General features: G+C 46.4%; 1 protein-coding gene across 5 annotated transcripts in view; it reads left to right on the top strand.

Annotated features, from left to right (window-relative positions):
• Positions 1 to 21,323, top strand: part of SAMD11 (sterile alpha motif domain containing 11) — a 159,787-nt gene that overhangs the window by 87,617 nt on the left and 50,847 nt on the right. For all 5 annotated transcript variants that reach the window (XM_053400823.1, XM_053400822.1, XM_053400820.1 and 2 more), the window contains one exon: positions 12,785 to 12,877. In XM_053400823.1, coding sequence (XP_053256798.1) covers positions 12,785 to 12,877 — 93 coding nt within the window. The remainder of the gene's footprint in view (positions 1 to 12,784; positions 12,878 to 21,323) is intronic.

The raw sequence follows: 21,323 nt of genomic DNA, 5'->3' as shown, positions 1-21,323 counted from the left end.
GTTCTTAACCTGAAGCACCACTTTAGCTAATGGGGCCTCCTGCTGCCGCTGCGCTGCCGGAGCACGATTTCTGTTCTCATCCTGAAGCAAAGTTCTTAACCCAAGGTACTATTTCTGGGTTAGCGGAGTCTGTAACCTGCAGTGTATGTAACCTGAAGCGTATGTAACCCGAGGTACCACTGTATTGGAATCTCCCTATTCCTAGTCTTGACTCTTATTATTAGCCATCCCCCATGGGATCCTGGATCTTGAACCCTGAGCCTATGGTTGCTGATTGGTTGAGACCGCTCATGTGATTATCATAGGAAGGAAAGAAATGAAGCAACATGGAAGGGGTGGGATATGGCACAGTAACTTTTGTTTTTTGTTTAGATAACTTTTCACTTCTCCAGAATCAGTGACTTTGACTTCAATGGCTAAAAGGTATGTCATGGTGCCATTTTTAAGTTGTATTTTTGCTTTCTGTTACCATGATCTGGTTCACTGGCTTTCCAAATGGAAACAGCTTTCCAAATTATTTATTTGAACTTCTGAACGTTGTCAGTGCTGGGCACACGGGCACAAGAGCATGCGGGGAGCATGAAGCATAGTTCTGGCAGGATGGGACCTAGAGCCGTGTGACAAGGTCAGAGGAGACCCCATAGAAGAGCGTATTAGGAGTGCAGAGTCTGTTATGGGCTGTGGTTGATGCCTGGCTGGCATGAGGGTGGAGGAGGATATGCATGCAAATAGGGAAGTTTGTATACTTGAGGCAGGAATGGGAGAGAAGAAGGAGGCAGGCAAGCAAGCAACAGGGAAAGAGGGATAGCATAGCATAGTGGTTGGAGCACTTACTTTGCATGCAGAAGGTCCCAGATTCAATCCCCAGCATCTTGAGGTAGGGCTGGGAGAAGTTCCTGTCTGAAGACCTGGAAGGACTGTGCCAGTACAGTGCTAAGCTAGATTTACTCAGTGGTTTGACTTGGTAAGGCAGCTTTCTATATTCCAGTGTCTTAAGGGACCTTTTGCATGCAAAGCAGGTGCTCCAACCACTAATTTGTCATTAATTTTCATTTGTCATTAATTGGTGCTCCAATTAATGACAAATACAATCAGATCATTTCAAAATACAATAATAATAATACCACCAATTATATATTCCAATTATAAAAAATTTCAAAAGGGGACTCCCCATGTTCCAGATGTCTTGAGATTTTTGCCCTCATTACAGTCTCTGCGTTCTTCGCTATTGTTCAATTCATAACTCAGATTTTAACCGTCCTTGTTTTCTCAAACAAGTCTCGCTGTACTGTAACTCCCTTTTACCCCGAGCTACAGCCCTTCACATATGAAATAGGAAACTGCCTTATATTGAGACAGATCCTTGGCCCATCTAGCTAGTGTTGCCTACACTGACTGGCAGCATCCTTCCAGGATACAAAGCAGGTGTTTTACCACTGGGCTACTGCACTTTCTTCTTCTGGGATCCAAGAGGAAAAAGGAGCAAATTGGGAGGTGAAAGTATGATTTTTGCTTTACTATCTGACTGCACCTTCCCAGTTTAATTATTATTATTTTTCAATGTAAAAGAAAACCTATAACTGATTGCTCATCACATGAAATTGAGCAGAAAGCCAACTCCTTCCCGGTCAAGCATCTCAGGCAGTCATTGCTGCCTTTTTTGCTGCAAAAGGAAGAGCTGTTTGAACAGGAGAACCAATGACAGCCTTTCCACCCTCTTGTAGCTGGTGTTTGTTTAAACTGAGGATGGGGGTGATTTGAATTGCCCCCTCCCCCAGTTACTTAGTCTGTGTTTCCCCACCCCCTCTTCTTCAAACTGGCAGGACGCCTAGAGCACGGGTGAATTGGCATATGGAGTTATTCACATAATAGCGGTTATCATCTGATAACCTGAGTTATTATCTCTCTGCTCACGGAGCGCTGCCTTTGATCAAATTGGGCAGACGCCCAGTCATGGAATACAAGTGGAGAGGAATGCTCGTGCCTGCTGATTCTTCAGCCAGCAGTTTTCTTTAGAGGTTCTTGGAATGTTGTGTGCTGGGCAAAGGCACCCTACCTGATACCCCGGACAGCTGCTGCTAGTATGTGTAGTACTAAACTAGATGGGCCATAATCTTATTATAAAGCCATCCAAGTATAAGAAAACCAGAAAGACAACAGGGTTTTTGTCAAAAGCACCACAGAGCCTAGGGCTTGCCAATCAGAAGGTTGGTGGTTCGAATCCCTGTGACGGGGTGAGCTCCCGTTCCTCGGTCCCTGCTCCTGCCAACCTAGCAGTTTGAAAGCACGTCAAAGTGCAAGTAGATAAATAGGTACTGCTCCGGCGGGAAGGTAAACGGTGTTTCTGTGCGCTGCTCTGGTTCACCATGCTGGCCACATGACCCGGAAGCTGTACGCCGGCTCCCTCAGCCAATAAAGCGAGATGAGCGCCGCAACCCCAGAGTTGTCCACGACTGGACCTAACGGTCAGGAGTCCTTTTGCCTTTAAAGTTTATTGTAATTAAAAGTTTTCCTTCTTCTGGAGCAGCTCCTTTCATTAAAACAGTACAGGGGGAAAAATATGTTGAATTTTGTTCCCTAGTCACATGCAGCTGAGTGTCGGGCATTAACAGCTACAATAAACTTGGGAGGGGGCACTTTAAGAACCTTATCCTCTCATTTTTCTTGCATTCTGTGCCTCTAGCACTTTTTTGTGGTTATGCCTCTGCATGAGAAAGCTTCCTTTGCTCCCCTGGATGGGCTTGACATCGTGACATGCTGAAGTTGAGCAAGGGGGGCCCAGTCCGCTGGCGCGCCTGAAGGCCGCTGAGATGTAAGGGTTAAGCCGGTAATGTGGCCGCACAGCTCATAAATTAACCAGGGACCTGCCCCCCCCCCTTTGCAGTTGCAAAAGAGAGGTATTGAACAGGCTGCCAGGAGGACTTGTTGTTCTACCATGGATGCTGTGCTCTCTCTCTAGCAGTGGGAAACTAATTGGCCAGGGAGCAGCTGCATCGTGGGGGTGGGGAAGAGCCCAACCAATTAAGAACTCAGGGGAGACTTTGCAGTGCGAATCACCACCACCCATTTTCAATTTCCCAGTCACTCATTCCTGGCTTCCCCCCTCCCTCCCTTCCTCCTCACACTTCACTTCTAGAATTCTGTTCTTCCATTTTCTTGTGTTTTGCATTTATCTCTCTCCCCACTTTCTCCGCTCTGGGGAAGGGCTGTGGCTCAGTGGTAGAACACCTGCTTTGCATGCAGAAGGTCCTGGCTTCAATCCCCAGCATCTCCAGCTACGGCTGGTAATGTCACCTGCCTGAAATCCCAGTGACTTGCTGCCAGCCAGTGTAGGCGGCACTAAGCTAGATGGTCCCAGTGGTCTGACTCAGTATTAGGCAGCTTCCTGTGTCTTAAGGGAAGGGCCGTAGCTTAGTGGTAGATTGTCTGCTTTGAATGCAGAAGGTGTCCTGGGTACCATCTCCAGGTGGGACTAGAAATGTCCCCAAGTCATCATGGATGGAAAACAAAATGGTGGATGCCTGGAGAAGAGATGACACTCTGTATAGCAGCTAAAAAATGGAAGGGAGCCACTCTTAGCATACCACAAAACAAGCCTGCCCATCCCCAGGGAACCTCAAGAGGACACACAATTAGAAGGTGGTCCCATCACATCTCAAGAGCCTCCTCAAACCTGCCACTTGCCTGTGAGAGGTGGGGTGGACTTTGATAAGTCAAGTTTTACCTTGAGTACTGAGGGAGAAACTCATCTTGTAGCGATTCCTCCATGTCACACACATTTGTGTGTCAAACGTACCAAAGTCCTAGAAGCGTAAGAAGTTGTGTGCTGGATCAAGCCAAGGGCCCATCTTGCCCAGCATACCCTGTCCTCACAGTGCCCCAATGAGCAGTCTGCCCACCTGAAATTCACACAAACTTTGTTTTCATGGGTATACTGCCTCCCAACAGCGGAGGTGGAACAGGACCACAGTGGCCTATAGCCAGGTGCTAGCCTTCCCCTCTATAAAGTTGTGTAACCTCCTTTTAAAGTAAGCTTTGGAGGATATGCTGAATAAGACCATAAGAGGAGCTGGGCTGCTGGATCGGAACAAAAGTCCATCACGGTCTAGCACCCCGTTCTCAACCAGATCCCCAGGGGAAGCTTCCAAACGAGACCTGAGCACAATAGCATTTGTAATTCCCAGCAACTGTCATTCATAGGCATACTGCCTCTGATAAGAGTGGGGGAGAAAATAGCCATTCCAGCTAGCTAGTAGCCATTGCCAGGCTTCTCCTCCATGAATCTAGTGGCTCCCTTATTACAAAATATTGCCTCTAATTTTCTCCTTTCCCATCTTTTCTCCCCATTATTTTCTCAACCCCGAAACTACCGTGTGTGTGAGAGAGAGTTTTCTCCCATCTCTCCCTCCTCTCCCACCTACCTTCCCTTTCGCCTCCCCTCACTCTGTCTTTGAGCTCCTTGGGAAGAAGACAATTTGAAGGCTTTCCGCTCGGCGCTCAGCCCGAGAGGTTCCTTTTCCCTCAAGCCAATCAATGGCAGGCTTTTTGGCCCCGGCGGGGCTCGGCAAACACGAGATCAATAAGTTATTAGCACCATTCTGTCAGCTGTAATGTGGAGATTGATCGGGGCTGGGGCTCCTGCACGCTGCTTGGCACTTCCCCGGCCTGATAAAGATGACAGATTAAGGGAATAAGAAAAAGGAATTAAGGAGTCTGGCTGTCAAAGCCTGTCACGGGCCGGTGGGGGCTGAATGAGTGCGGTCGGACGTTTAAGCGACGCTCAGGGCACGGCTCCTGCTGCCTGCTCCCCTGGAAGCTGCTATCTCTTTGCTGCCGCCTTCAAAGTGGTGCAGAAAAGGCCGAGGCCCTGACAAAACGAAATGGTAATGGTCATCGCCAAACTGTCAGGCCGGGTATCTGAGGATGCGTCAGTTCAGTGGATCTGGCCTCGTGCTTCTCCATGGAGACGAGTAATGGGCCTAAGGTGGTGGTACAGGCAGAGTTCCCAGTAAGGCATGGGTAGGGAGAGGAGAACCTTTTTCACCCTAAGGGCCACATTCCCTTCTGGGGGCCACATGCTAGTGCCAGGCAAAAATGGGCAGAGCAACAAATGGGAATTTCATCTTTGTACAGTAGGCTAGTTTGCACACACACACACAGCCTTCTCTATCCAGGCGAGCAAGAGTATCAGATTTCAAGGATGCATTTCTAGCCAGGCAAAAAACACTGTGTGTGTGTGTGTGTGTGTGTGTGTGTGTGTGTGTGTAAAAAACAAGGCTGCTGAGGAGAGTAACTTGGGATGGTTTATTGCCTGAGGAGAGTCACAAGGGCCAAATGGACAGGGCCAAATGGCCCCCGCACCTGAGGTTCCCCATTCCCACTGTACCTCAAAGCTTGGGGACCCCACTTTTTCTTCTCTAATCGTGTGCTAAGAATGCACTGTTCCTGGTTTGTATAACCACACATTTTGGTCCTTGGGGACAAGTAAAAGGTGTGTAAAATCAAGCATTGTGAGAAGAAAGTGGGTAAGTTTTTCTCCCATTGATAGTATTGAACTTTGTGGCCATCCAATGAATCTGAATTATGGAAGATTCAGTACAGACAAAAGAAAGTACTCTTTCACGCAGCACAGTTCATTTAGTGTCAGGGAATCTGGGCCCTTCCCTGAAAGTAAGGATGGGGGAGAAATTCTATTCAGTGTGCATTCAAAGGCAAACTTCTCTTAACTCAGACTTTCCAGAAAAAATACACAAACTGAAACACAGCCAACCGTGCAAAAGTCATACCGCTCCGAATTTTGCAGTGGAATTTTCCAGCCAAGTAATGTGTACGAAAATGAATAAAAGTGTGCATAAAAATGAGTACATTAATGAAAATAGCTGACAAATATGCATTATATTAGGGGAAGTTGCTTTGCAAATCCATGTATATTGGACTGTATTGATTTGTTCATCATATAATATTACTTTTGCTAATTGTGATGTTTATTTTTAGTTGCTGCTTTGTTAATGTTTTATAGATTGTTAGTGTTTTATTGATAGTTCATTAATTATATTATTTGATTTATGCTGTATTTGTGATGTTCTATCATGTTATTGTTGTTTATTGTTCTTAAGCCGCTTTGAGATTGATTTGAATGGAAAGCGGCATAGAAATACAATAAATCAAACGCTCCTTGCGAAAAGGTGTATATTAGGAGAAATTCATACTAAACTGCTGGTGAATTTTCAGTAGGATTTTTAAAATAAATAAACCACAAATCGATGTGGAAAAGTGGAGAACTGAACTGCATATTGGGAAAATGTGAAACTGAGAAGAAGAAACCAAAATTGGCAGAAAGGCAATCAGAAACCATGAGCATAATATAGAGATGAGCAGATTCCAACTGCCTTGAATTAAACAAATTTATGAACATTTGAAACTCAGGATGTTTTCAGTCTGTGAATGCTCAGTGAGCCCCTTCTAACTGCCTTGATTTATTTATGAACTCTTGACCCTGAGAAAATGAAATCCACCTTGAAATGCCTGTGGACTAAAGGGCGAGGTCTTCTTTCTAAACTAATTTTCACCTTCGTTCCTTCTTGGCTTTGTTGTGTGTTCAGAACATGATAGTGAGCACTTGGATTGGCTGTAAGTTTCTCAGGAAAAAAGAGATTCTCATGTGCTGTATGGCGGGGAGAGAAAACTTCAGGCTTTCGAGATCTGTTTTGTTACAGAGAAACATAAGAAACTGCCCTTGTACAGAGTCAGACCGTGGATCCATCCAGCGTATCATTGTATATACTGCCTGACAGTGGCTCTCAAGGGTTTCAGGCCAGGGACGTTCCCAGACCTACCTGGAGATGTGAGGGATTGAATTTGAGACCTTCTCCATGCAAAGCAGATGCTCTGCCAGTGAGCTACAACCCTTTCTCTAGGTTAGGAACATAGGAAGATGCCTTATATAAAATCAGACCATTGACCCATCTACATTGACTATCCACAGTTCTCCAGGGTTTCAGAGAGGGGGACATCACCAGCTTTACTTGGAGATTCTAGGGATTAATGCTAGCCGAAGTTCCTTTCTTAACCAGGGCATGAAACAGGCCTGCAAGCTGAGGTTGAGATTTGGGGGAGCAGTAAACCCTGGTTAGCCTGACATTAACACCGAGCATGATATTGGTGCCTACATATGCACAAAAATCATTTTGAAATGATAAGAGTAAAAGAGAGACTATCACACACCCAAGTACCATCCTCTACATATGCATAGCTTGTGCTAATTCAGCCATGGTTAAGTGTGGCATTGACACCAGGCCTGTGTCTTAACCATACAATACTTACATGTAAAAAAAAGGTAACGGACCCCTGACAGTTAAGTCCAGTTGCGAACGATTCCGGGGTTGCAGTGCTCATCTCGCTCTGTAGGCCGAGGGAGCCAGCGTTTGTCCGCAGACAGTTTTTCCGGGTCATGTGGCCAGCATGACTAAGCCGCTTCTGGCGCAACGGAGCAGCGAAATCAGAGCAGCGCATGGAAACACCATTTACCTTCCCGCAGGAGAGCTACCTATTTATCTACTAGCACTTTTGGGCGTGCTTTTGAACTGTACAGATTCATTATTTTGTAACGAGAAAGAGAAAACCCTACCCACTTCCCAAACACAGTCTTCATTCATGCGTAGCCTGCAAGGTAGGCCAAGGTTAGCTTAACCATTTGATACTCGCATATATACAAGTAAGAGTAAGAGACCCCCAGCCACTCGCCCAAGCACCGTCCTCTATGCATACATCGTCTGCAAAATGAAGCTGGATCTCTTTCTTCCACCACAAAGACGAACAGCTGGGCTTGTTTTCCATACTATGAATTTTTACCACCTTTTTATGACCCGACACAGGCTGTAAAAATGAATTTTGCAGGGCATGTCTGCACACCTCTCCTTGTAAATGGCCTCGTTATAGGTGAGCAGTGGAGGAGGCTGTGAAAGCAAGCCACCCCCATCCCCACCTCTGCTGTGTTTCTCCGAAGGGACTTTGGAGGAGGCGTCTCAAAGCTGTTCGTGTAATAAAACCACACCTTGGGAATCAGGGCCCCTCCGGATATCCTTTTTATTGCACATTCATGATGATTTGTACTCTTGATGCTATCAGGGCAGTCACACACAATCCTTTTTTCAATACTGTTTGCGCCTGTCACATTGCGCTTCATTTCCAATCAGTGCGTATCCTGTAACTCGCTGCTGAAATTTCATTACGTTTTATCCACAAATAGTCTGGTTTATTTTTGTCCCATATTTGTTGCACTTTAGCTCTGTCGGATGGCAATAATGTGGAAGCATCACAGAACAAAAGCACGATAAATCCATCACTAATACACCATTACTCTGTCAAGAACATGTTTCAGAATATACCAGTAATGAAACATCAGTCTGGCAGAGCCCGTAATGTCTTCAAATTGCTCATTGCCTAACAATTGGTCTTCTCCAGAATGTTGATGTACAAAGTGAAACACTTCTCTCTGAGAAGGCTTTCCTTCACCATTTCAGCTCTCTCCAGATGTTCTATTTGTGGTGCTTTCATTAAGATTTGAGCTCATGGTGATATTGGGGTGGTTATCTGCCATTCTGCCTTTGATCCTGTTTGCGCTTGTAAACATTCTGAAGCACAAGGTAGCAGCGAGAGCCTCCTTGGTGGTGGCTCCCCCCACAATTTGTGGAATGCTGTAGTGTAAAGGCTTGCTTGATACCTTTTCTCTGATTCTGCTTAAACTTGCATTTGAGGTTCTTGTTGTTACACAGTTCTACCAGTGTTGATTCTTTTTTTAACTGGTTGCATTGTTGCTTTAGTTGTTTGTGTTGTGTATGTTTTTAATGTTTTATATTCTACTTTGTTTCATCAGGAGCAGATGTTGCCGAACTACAGGTGTTTATTTATTTATTAAAAATATTTATATATTGCTGTACCATAAAGAGATACCACAGAAGTTTATAACAATATTGAAAAAACTTAAATCTTCAGATGTTTCTGAACTACAGCTCCAGCCATCCTTGGCCATCCTGGTTGAGGCTGATGGGAGTTGTGGAGAACGATGGGCTGGGAATGTGGAGAAAACATCCCATTAGGGACTAACATACTTGGGTGGAAACACCCAAAGCTTTTTGCAGGCAATAGGACTGGGGAAAACCTCCCATAGTGACTAGCATCACTGAAGCTGTTTTAGGAATGAAAACACACCAAGGGTATATTGCGGACTAAGGGACTGTGGGGAAACCTCCCATAGGGACTCGCGTCATTGAGGCTGTTTTAAGAGTGAAAATTCACAATGCATTTTGCAGGCTGTGGGACTTTGGGGGGAGGGAACTTGCCACATGGACTAACGTCATTGGGGCTATTTTAGTACTGAAAATTTACCTTGGGCATTTTGCAGGCTACGGCACTCCCATAGGGACTAGCGTCATTGAGCCTATTTTAGGAGTGAAAATGGATGTGGCGTTTTGCAGACTGTGGGGCGGGGGAGGAGTTCCTATATTAGGAGGGGAAGACACACCTAAGGCATTCCTTCTGGCTGTGGGACTGTGGGCATAGGAGCCCAGCAGGGGCAGCAAGACCCAAGGGGGGTCTGCCAGTTGCAGGACATTGCACAGTGATTTTAAACTAGCCAGTCAGATGTTGGCTCCTGAGTCTCTGGGCTCCAAGCACTTTTCCTTCTCTCCCCCTCGCCAAGTGCTGACGGCTTTCCCTCTGTTTAAATTACACCCTGTAATTCCCATGACCTTTCCCCCCCCCCTCTCCCTTTGTTCCTCTGATTCCTGCCGGCAAAGGGCAGAGCCAACTGCATGCCGTGGCACGAAACCCCAACTGGGCGCCTTTCACCTGCCGGTCCATTGTTCTTTCACGGTTTAGGGAGGGTGGAAGCCAGCCCCATGCTGGTGGGGCATAGGGCGAAAACAGTCCTGTTGTCATGGATGCCGTTTCTAGGGGCAAGTGTGTTGCACATGCCGGCCAGCGGGATGTCCAGGTTCGGGAGAATCCAAGCTTGCAAGGCAGGGAGAAATACCCCAAAGATGAGTTTGAATTTGATATCCCGCTTTATCACTACCCTAAGGAGTCTCAAAGCGGCTAACATTCTCCTTTCCCTTCCTCCCCCACAACAAACACTCTGTGAGGTGAGTGAGGCTGAGAGACTTCAGAGAAGTGTGACTAGCCCAAGGTCACCCAGCAGCTGCATGTGGAGGAGCAGGGAATCAAACCCGGTTCACCAGATTACGAGTCCACTGCTCTTAACCACTATACCACACTGGCTCTCACACTCACATGTTTCCCATAGAGGCTAAGACTCAGACTGGCCTTAAAAAAAAAGCACTTGACTCTCAGTAGTTATTTTATTTATTAAATTTGTATACCACTCTTCATTCGTAGATTTCAGGGTGAAACGCAACATAAAAACACAAAATGCATAATAAAAACAAAAACAAAAAGTTCGTTGTCAGCATCTCAGTTGTTAGCAGGGATGAGGGAGGAATTTGATTAAGTTCACATTAAAAGAAGTATCTCCCAAATCATGCACTTTCCAAAAACCAGACAGAAGCCAAAACACAGCCACCCTTGGAAGTTTGCACTTTTCCCAATTTCTCTGTGCAGTCCTCCAGCCAAGTCATGATGTTAGGGCGAAGGGTGCATAAAATGTGTGTATTAGTCAAAAGAATGTGCAAAAATTGCATCACATCACGGGAAATCCCTTTGCAAAAATGTGTGCACATGTAAATGTGCACAATAGGAAGAAAGTGCACTAAGATGGATTTTCCATGAGGATTTCCGCAAACTGATATGGAAAAGGGGAGAAGTTACTTCATGATAGGGGGGGGGGAAATGAGAATCAGACAGAACTAGCTATCCCTAGTTGGTGGGGGAGAGATTTCAGTAGCCTTTTCCTTTTTAAAAAAGCAAACTGCAGAGGCAGTAATGCTTCAGAATACCAGTTGCTGGAAACTGCAAGAGGGGAGATCTTGGGTTCAGAGCCTGATTGACGGGTTTTCCCAAAGGCATCTGTCTGGTTGGTCACTGTGAGAACAGGATGCTGGACGAGATGGGCCATTGGCTTGATGCAGCTTCAAGGCTCTTTCTTATATTCTTATATAGATGAAGGTTTCGTTCAAAAATCAGTCCAAAGAGATAAAACTGCCAGCCATTGGGGGGGGGGACAGGGCAAAAGGTTTCGCTGCCCAAAACTCTGTGGCAGAGGGAAAACTTCCCCCCTGATTAAGTGTTCTGATCCACAGGAAAGTTTACATACTCCCACACTCACAGAAACTGTTCCATCAAGAGATACTGTTTCACCTAATTTGCAATAGCTGCCCAATCTGAGCAACACAGTGGTTGTTAAACAGCAGGCAATTAGGACTGCAACCAGCAATACAATCAACGTCCCCACAATCCAAGCCGGGTAGTTTTTCATGTGGTTCATGACCAGTTACAAAGAAATATGCACAAGAGCTGTAGGGACTTTGTGCTTAAATAAATAAATAAATGCCACCCGAGTGAGTTGAATTCCGTGCCAGGAAAAGCTCAGTTCTGCATCGAAAGATAAATTAAACGACTTGAGCAAAATGGCATGAATTTTATTTTGTGTGCATCTTTTTTAAACATAATTGTGCATAATTAATTCTCGCTTTGGTCATGTTGGGGTTGGGGGGAACAGAGGTACATGAGACGCTGAAGCCCATTTCTCAACCCACCGCTTTCCATCCTGGGATTTCATTAGTCATAAGGACCAGAAGCTTGGTTGGGGGTTGTTTACATTAAAAAAAAAAGAAGCAGCTGAAATTGTCAGGAAGCAGAGTTCTGCTCCTATTAAGTGATGTTCTGAGCCTTTTCAGAATTGCAACACACACACATGCACACACACACACACACAAAATATGATACTTGTTTTGCACAGGGTGTTTTTTTTGGGGGGGGGGGTTTGCAGTCCCTTTAAGGCAGAGCCTTTTTGATAGATGAGAATTTGATGCTTGCGACGATGACAAACAGTCTCCCCAGCATTATTATGGGAGGATATTGATTTTTAAATCTGTACAGGAGGAGAAGGGAAAAGCAGGAGGGGGGGATTGAGAGGAGGGGGTGGGGGGGGAGAGAGAGAGAGATGTTGTAATTGTATATTAGATATTTTGCGTTGGCTTGCTAGGACTGCACGGATGCAGAGGCTGAATGCTTCTCGCGCAGTCTGGCGGGGAGAAGATTGCTGAAGATCTTGCGATCGCCAAGAGCGAAGGGGTGGAGAGAGAGAGACTGAAGAAAGATTGAGGAGCAGGGTGCTTGTGTGTGAGAGAGAGAGAGAAGGGGGAAGTGAATACTCTTTCTCTCTATCTCTTTCTCCCCCCCCCCCCCCGAACCACCCGCCAAGACCCCAGCTGTTTTGCATCAGGGTATGAAAAGCGAGGACACACCCGGGGGACGAAAGGCGGCCGATCAAATGATGCAGTTCAGTAAGGAAATAAACTAGATTTCCAAATTTATGGCTGGAAACGGTGGCCATTGATCAGCGTGCTGAAGGGTTGCCGGGTCCCTTTGGGCTGCATGATTAGGAAAGCATATCCGTGAGCTCAATATGACTTCCACTCTGCCACCCACCCACCCTCCTTCCCTCCCTCCCTCCTCCCTTGCTCAGCCAGATTTGTGTGTGTGTGTTCAACATGCCCCCCAAAGTCTCTGGATGAAAGGGTGGCGGTGATGGAAAGAAGAGTGTGCCTTTCTATCTAATTCTCTCTTTCTCTCTTTCTCCCTCTCCTCCCCCCCCCCTTTCTTCCAGACGAAGTTTTAGGCAAGAGAAGAGCGTGTTCACCCAACAGCAGCAGCGAGTGTCCCCTGGAGAGCAAGAAATCTCGAAGTGAGTCCCCAAAAGGTAGGTTCCTTTTTTAAAAAAATCATACTTTCTGAAGCTTGTGACAGTTGGCGTTTATGATGGAGAAAGAGGAGTTGGTGGGGGGTGGGAAGTAGCAGGATCTACCCAAGTCATGCCGCTGCTGCAGTTTCCTTTCATAAAAGCTCAAAGGGTTCTTCCATTTTCAGCTTTCTGGCTACGGAAGGTGTCCCTTAACTTGAATTGCTCTTAATTTATTCTGACCCCTGCACCCTCCTCCCACCCCCGGACTTGATAAGATCTGGGTAAGTTCCTTCCTTTATGAATGATTTAGTACCGGATGAGAACATCATTCTGTAAGATTTTCCCCGCCCCCCTGTCTGCTTAGCAAGAGTTAAGATTACAAAAATTACTATGTCCCATTTCCTTCCTTGGTGTTTTCCTTTCTTTCTCTCTTCCCCCTTCCGCTCCCTCCTGCCTTTGAGTTTGGGTTTTTATAATAAAACATTTTCTTTTCAAGACTTCCGTATGGAATACAAACAGCTACTTCAGTCGCACTTGGGGGAGTTGGGCGTGATCAACATGATTTTTAAAATTACGGTTATTTCTTTGAAGAGCAGAACTGCATACATGCCCAATGACATATTTGCAATCTGCTTTGAAAGCCCCTAAGTTTCAAAAGCAGTTTTGCCGTGCAGCACAGAGATGGGGGAGTACGAGGCCAGGTTCCTGTGTGAGAGAGGCAGAGACTGTGTACACATTGTACATTTAAGGCAATGACTCCTCCGCCCCACCAAATAATCCAGGGAACTGTAGTTTCTTAAGCTTGCTGGGAATTGTAGTTCTTCTAGGACTAAGCTACAATTGGTCCATCCAGCTCAGTGTTGTCCACACTGACTGGCAGCAGCTCTCCATGGTTTCAGGCCGGAGTGTCTCCCAGCCCTACTTAGAGAATCTGGAGATTATCATTCATTTTAATTTCTATACCGCTTTGTATTTTTAATAAAAAAATCTCAGAGCAGTTTGCAACCTACATTTAAAAAATCAAGTAAAGTAATCCAGAAGAAAACATTACTGAAGAAAGTCAATTATACATTAAAAACAACAGATGCTCTTCCACTGAGCTACAGTCCTGTCCCTGTTCCCTAGAGGTTTCCTTGTTTTAAGTTCAAAACTAATTAGCAGTCAATAGCACACACCTTGATGGAGATTGCACTCTGATTGAGGGGCCCAAGTTGTCAGAAAGGTTTTGCCTTAACAGTTACTGTGAACATAAGTTTTTAAGCAGCAAACTTATACGTCCTGTTCTTCTTGGCTTTTCTGCAGCAGGACTCTACTGTGGGCTAGAAAAAGTGCCAAGATAGGACCTTGCCATGCATTCAAAAGTTCAAAAGGGCACTAAGGCTTAAGAAAGATGCCTTCTTCACCTTCCAGTTTGTTGATATCAAAGTTTTAGGCGGGGAGGGGGGGACAGGAGATCCTGGGGTGCATCCAGACCTGTTAAAATTTATGGACCTAAATTGATCCGGCCTGTTATTTTCAAAGGGATGCAGCCAATGTTATTTCTACTGAGAGTTGTTGGCATCTGTCTGTATTGGGAGACAATGGAAGAGTGTTCCTTTGGGGGAGAAGTCAAACTGTTGGAAGGTTGCAGCGCCTGTTGTGGCTGTAGAGACCGATGCGGGAGAGACATGTTTTGTTGCAGCTGGGGCAGATGAAGGCATCTGGTTGTGCTGCTGCAGATGCACCATAGCGTTTCTTCTCTCTGCACTCCTCCCAGCAGTCATTTCTCCTCTGGTCACCGCTATGGATGCGCAACATGAATGTCTCCAGGTGCTGCAGTCGTCTGCAAGGGTCTCCCCCACAGCAGAACTGATGTCACTAGCCTTCACGTCACGTTTGCAAACATTTTTGGAGTGCAGAGTTGGTTTGCCAATTGACCTGGTGCCAGAAGCCAGCTCTCTGTAGGGCACATCCTTGGGTAACCTGCCGCCTTCCATTCTGTGGACATGACCAAGCCAGTGTAGACGTTGCTGAGTGCAAACATACTGTGAATGTGGGCTTGAGAGATCACATCTTTGTTTGAAACTCTGTCATTAATGCACCTGAGTGTGGGGAACCTTTGGCCCTTCAGATGTTGCTGAACTACAACTCCCATCAGCCCCAACAAGCACAGCCAATGGGAGTTGTAGCTCAGCAACCTCTGAAGGACCAAAGGCTACCTCCCCACACCTGTTTTCAGGTCTTCCACTTAGATGATGGAGCGAACTTGTTTTCTGTTGCTCCAAAGAGCAGGGCCCTGAACCGGGTTCAAATGACATGCATGGGAATTTCAACTGAGCATTAGAGAGAACTTTCTGATGGCGGGAGGTGCCTGACACTCCTTTGACAGAGGCTTTTGAGAAGAGGCTGGATGACTGTCTGTTGGGGAAATTGTAGCAGGGGAGTGCCTGCATTGGCAAGGGGTTCAGCTAGATGGCCTTTTGAGGTTCCTTCTAACGCCTATGATTCTATGAAAAGTAATCATAAGATAACAAAAGGATGGCTGTGCTTTTATGTTAGTTCTGTGGGCAGCCAGGAGATTTGCTTCTGGGCATTTTGAAGAGGCACAGGGAAATCTGGAGAAGGAGCCAGCAGCATCTCTCCCTGTTGTTCTAGTGCTGGAGTCACTGCAGCTTTGTTACTTTGCCAGGCAGAGTCTTCACAATCATAAGGACTAGAAACTTTAAAAAGGTAAAGGTACCCCTGCCCGTACGGGCCAGTCTTGACAGACTCTGGGGTTGTGCGCCCATCTCACTTAAGAGGCCAGGGGCCAGCGCTGTCCGGAGACACTTCCGGGTCACGTGACCAGCGTGACAAAGCTGCATCTGGCGAGCCAGCGCAGCACACGGAAACGCTGTTTACCTTCCCGCCAGTAAGCGGTCCCTATTTATCTACTTGCACCTGGGGGTGCTTTCGAACTGCTAGGTTGGCAGGCGCTGGGGCCGAACAACGGGAGCGCACCCCACCGCGGGGATTTGAACCGCCGACCTTTCGATCGGCAAGCCCTAGGCGCTGAGGCTTTTACCCACAGCGCCACCCGCGTCCCAGATACTAGAAACTTTACTTGTATCTTATTTCTATTTTAATCTTCTCTTTGCAATCATAAGGACTAGAAACTTTGTTTTTAACCGTTTCTTGTTTTTAATTTTATCTTAGCTTCACCATCATAAGGACTATATATACTGTATTTCCCCCCTCTTACCTTGCTTTCATTTTGTATCTTATCTTCACAATGCTAAGAGTTGGGAACTTTATTGAAAAGGAGAAGGAATGCAATTAAGTGATGAACCGAGACCTCAGGGTTCTCTGTTCTGCAGGGTAGTTGCAGAAGCCTAGGAAGAAGCTCCAAAACGACAAAGACAGTATAATATCCCAGAAGAATCTGGTTTTCCAGTGCACATTCCTCTTGTCCACAAGCCTGTGAAACCATTTCCCCCACTCCTCACCCCAGCCTGCCTCCCCCTTTTCCTCCTCTGCTTCCCTCTCCCTCTCTTCCTCCTTGGAGTTGCAATTAGGCAGACATCAATATTCCAATAGGATCCAGGTAGGATGCTGAAATGCATTTTGCTACCAAGGAAGACAGTGATGCCAGCCAGCTTATCGGAGGGGACCTAACAGTGGTATTAACCTGTAAAATGCTGCTCATAATGCGTTTGTGCTATTGATCTGCAGGCTGTTTCTGAACTCCTGCCTCCTCCTCTTCCTTCTCCCCCTTCTCTGCCCCCCTTAACAGCTGCATCCTCTGAAAAATTAATCAAGGTGATAGCAGTTTAATCCATCTCTTGGAGAAGGAAGGCAGCTAAGCTTTAATCAGGCTTTCCCGAGACCTGACTATCTATCGCTTTTGGATTCGGAATCAATGCTGCTTATCCCAGACCCCAAATAAGACCTCCCTTTCCCCCACACCTCCTTTTCTGCCCAGATTGGCATCTCTTCCCCCCACCCCCATCCCACCACACTCTCTTTGACATGGACAGTTTCAGTCTGAAGCAGCAGATTATCAGATCTGGTGTGAGATCGGTCAGAATGATCTTTGTGGTTCCAGTTACCTGCACAAGTTTAAATGAAATACATTCTAGGGTTTTCTTTCTCCTATGTGAGGCTGACTAGTGACTGTGTGTGTGTGTGTGTGTGTGTGTGTGTGTCCCTGTCCGTCCATCCAGCCAGATATACCGGGGGGGGGTAAGGAGGAAGCAGTTTCCATCCTGTGCAGTGTTCATGGCAACCTGGACTGCTTCCTTTCTGCTGCAGTTCAGCTTCCACTAAAACCTACATAATTTGCTATCCACTATGGCTGAAACGAATGCAGTTAATTATAGAATCAAATACATAATTAACTTCATTGGGTAGGAAGTATAAAAAATAATGCAGGAAACAGAATTATTTAGTTAAAGTTGCAAACTTAACAACAACAACAACAACAGATGATGTTGTTGTTGTTGATGATGATTCTATACACTGCTCATATTAACTTAAGTGATTTCCATTCTTGACCCTGGGTGAATAAGCAAACCGTGTCGACATCCACTCCTATATCCATTTACGACAGAATTCTCTGGCATCCCTAGCTGTAGTCTAGCAACATTTGGCCACTGTTATAACAAATGCTGAACTTGATGGGCCATTGGCCTGGCCTGATTCAGCAGGGCTTTACTTATGAGTAACAGAGAAAGAAGCCCTGCCTCTGGGCTACCTGAGACCCTCTTATTGGCCACTGTGAGAACAAGAGGCTGGACGAGATGAGCATTTGGCCTGATCAGACCAAAGGCCCATCTTGCCCAGCATCCTGTTTCCAAGAGTGGACAGCACATGCCTCTGAGAAGCCCTCAAATAGGACATGAGCACAGTTAGCCATCTCCCAGTGTTCATCCCAAGCAACTAACATCCAGTACATAGTGCCTTTGACCATGGAAACTCCTTGCAAATGTTATAACCCATAGCCACGAAGAGCCTTATCCTCCATTAAATTAGTCCAACCCCCTTCAAAGTCATCTACCCTATTGTACATGGCAAATAGAAGGGGAAGAAATGGAGGCAGTGAAAGATTTTACCTTCTTGGGCTCCATGATCACTGCAGATGGTGACAGCAGCCACAAAATTAAAAGACCCCTGCTTCTTGGGAGAAAAGCGATGACAAACCTAGACAGCATCTTAAAAAGCAGAGACATCACTTTGCCAACAAAGGTCCGTATAGTTAAAGCTATGGTTTTCCCAGTAGTGATGTATGGAAGTGAGAGCTGGACCATAAAGAAGGCTGATCGCCGAAGAATTGATGCTTTTGGATTATGGTGCTGTGGAGGAGACTCTTGAGAGTCCCATGGACTACAAGAAGATCAAACCTATCCATTTTGGAGGAAATCAGTCCGGGGTGCTCACTGGAAGGAAGGATCCTGAAGCTGAGGCTCCAAGACTTTGGCCACCTCATGAGAAGAGAAGACTCCCTGGAAAAGCCCCTGATGTTGGGAAAGATGGAGGGCACAAGGAGAAGGGGACGACAGAGGATGAGATGGTTGGACAGTGTTCTCGAATCTACTAACATGAGTTTGATCAAACTGCGGGAGGCAATGGAAGACAGGAGTGCCTGGCGTGCTCTGGTCCATGGGTCATGAAGAGTCGGACACGACTAAACAACAACATTTTTGGAGAGTGCGTTCCATAAACTGATTGCCTGGTGCTGTGTGAGAAAGCCCATCATTTTTTCGTTGCACAGCGACTTGACAGTGCTTCTCGTGTCAAGGGTTTCTTTGCCCTGTTTACAGGGTGTGAGTTTGTATGCATCTGCTATACCTGAATATCCTGCATTTTGAGATAGTTACCTTCTTGAGTTCCCCTTCCTTTATTTGGTGTTCCTGCCCTAAAACCTCCTCCCCTATGAACCAGTTAATGCTGCACTGACCTTGACAACTGCTTCTGCAACCCCCTTTATACCATAATCGTCAATTCCCCACCTGGCTGTTCTGGCCCTGAAGCGTGAACATCAGAGGGGACAGCAATCCTATTACAGCAATACAGCATTATTAGTATTTTATAGTTAGGGATATGGGATAAACTTGATATGGTTTGCATTTAAAGGCGAACCGTCTAAATTTACACTTTTCGAAATGATACTTGAAATTTCTCTGAATTTTGCAACGCAGTCCTCTAGCCGGGTCATGCGTACAAAAATGCAAGTGATAGGGTATAATGGGTGTCTGTAAATGCATATTTCAGTGAAAATCATAGACAGGAAAATGTATCATATTAGGCAAAATTGCTTTGCAGAAATGGGTACATTAGGTAAAACTACACAGGAAAATGTGAATATTAGAAGAATCATAGAATTGTAGATTTGGAAGGGACCCCAAAATCTTCTAGTCCAACTCCCTACAATGCAGGAATCTCGAGTAAAAAGAAAAACCCAAACTAAAGAGCTGATCAATTTGCTTTGGAAATTGCTTACAGTTTTCAAACTGAGGTGGGAATGTGGGGGACTTTATTTAAGATTGGGAAAATGAAGCCAATATTGGCAGATATGCTCATCCCTAGTGTAGCCCACTGACACTTGCTGTGGCTGCATGCTCTCTGGAAAAGGATGGAGAAGCAACAGGATGTGTTGCTTTGCTCTCCTCTCTCCTTCCACCCAGGGAAGAGGGAAGGGGAGACACCTGTAGGGGCTTCCAAAGCTTCCAGCTGTGAAGCAGGTAACCTTCTCTTCCTTTCCTCTTCTGGAGATCAAACACCAGCCCTATCTCAGCAGAATCAGGAGCTGTCCAGGTGTGCCTGCTGTCAAACTGAGCAGAACGTTCTTGCCTCTATTATGGAAATTGGAGCGTATCAGAGGCCCGGAACAGGAGCCGCACTGGCAGGTCGTGGAGGAAGTGTCCGCCCCAGGAGAAGACTCCTGACTCTCTCCTCTTTGTCTCCCGCCAATAAAATCCTCACTTCTGACACAGAGGTGTGGAGATCAACTCCCCAGATTCCACAGGAGATGGGAAATGGAGTTGCATTATTAAGAGGCTGGTGACTGAAGAGAGAGAGAGAAAATTGTTGAGATGGGGTCTGTCTCTTTCCACCCACTACTCTTTCTTTAAGCAAAAATAAATGCAGGAGAAGCTTCAACACATTGGAGGAATTTTGAGCTAGGCTAATGTAAGCATTGGTGGGGCAGGGGAATTGCAGTGTCAAGAAGAGTTCTCTCACTTCCTATGTGATCCAGTAGACAGGAATGTTCACACTGCTCTAATTCTCAATTTCTGTGCCAGGTGCAAACGGGGGGTTGTGGGCACCAGATTGGATGCTGGGGGGTGGGGGGTGGGGGTTAGGCAGGTCGCTGCAGGATTGCCAAGCAAGAGCAGCTGAAGCCTTCTGACAATAGTGAGGACTAGCAACCTGCTTTCTCCTTAAGCAGTTGTTCACAACAATCCAAAGTTCTGTTCCTGAATCCAGGTTGCCTTTCTGTTTTGGTTCACTTCAGGTAGCCAGTAAGGTCACCCATTCCCTCTTCTCCTGTATGTGAAAACTTTTTAGGTTCGGGGCTGACGAATGGACAGAAGGCTGAGGAGCATACTTCCTCTGAGAGTGACGGGAGAACACAGCCATTGTGCCTTATAGCCATTCATCCGAGTTGGTGGCATTCACTACATCTAGCAGTAGTTGGTTCCATTGTTTAACTATGCACTGTGTGGCCCATTTTAAGGAATAAGCTACTTCTGTATAAATCTCCAGTAGACTCTTAGATAGGGAGGCACTTATAGGAGTGAAAATAACAGTCCAGCGGCTGGATCAGGCTGAAGACCCGCCTAATCTGGCATCCCGCTCTCACAGTGTTCTCACATTGTGGGGGGTGAAGTGCCAGTTAAAGTTGCTGGCAGAGTTCACACACCATTGTCACATGAGCTGGAATGCCAGGGGACAGGCGCCTCCGAGCGGCATCTGTGCGCCAGGTGGAGCAGAAGGCCAGGGCAGCTGCCACCGTTTCAGTTGCGCCCTCTGAGTGGCTCAGCCGGAGTCCTGATGTCACACCTGGAGACGTCTGGAGATTTGATGGGATCAAGCGCCTGGCTTTAACCCGCCAGCGCTAAAGACCAGAGCAAGACAGCAGAGCCGCAGGGCTGAGATGGGTGGCAGAGCGGGAAGAAATCTCCCTTGGGTTCTTTCCACACATCGCATCCTAACTCCCCCACCCACCTACCCCTGCCTTTCTCTGCACTTTGCTTCCCTCCGTCTTGCACCTGAAATCTTCTCTGGGACAGATTCCTCCTCTGCACCCACCGCATCTTTTTCTCCAGCCGAAAGCAACGACACAATCCAAACCTCCAGTGATTTCCCCCTCCCAAAATCCTGGCTTCCTCCCCTCCCTGCCAAGCTTTGGCTCTGAGTGATGATGGGGGGAACAGCAGAGTTGAGACAGTTGGTGCATTTCTGAGCTTTCTCTCCAGGGAGCCAAGTGGGCGGGCAAGCGTGGGAG

Source organism: Podarcis raffonei, chromosome 8, assembly GCF_027172205.1.
Source record: "Podarcis raffonei isolate rPodRaf1 chromosome 8, rPodRaf1.pri, whole genome shotgun sequence".
In the NCBI taxonomy this organism is placed as follows: domain Eukaryota; kingdom Metazoa; phylum Chordata; class Lepidosauria; order Squamata; family Lacertidae; genus Podarcis; species Podarcis raffonei.
The sequence above is the reverse complement of the archived record's forward strand: the minus strand, read 5'-3'. Positions and strand labels throughout refer to the sequence as shown.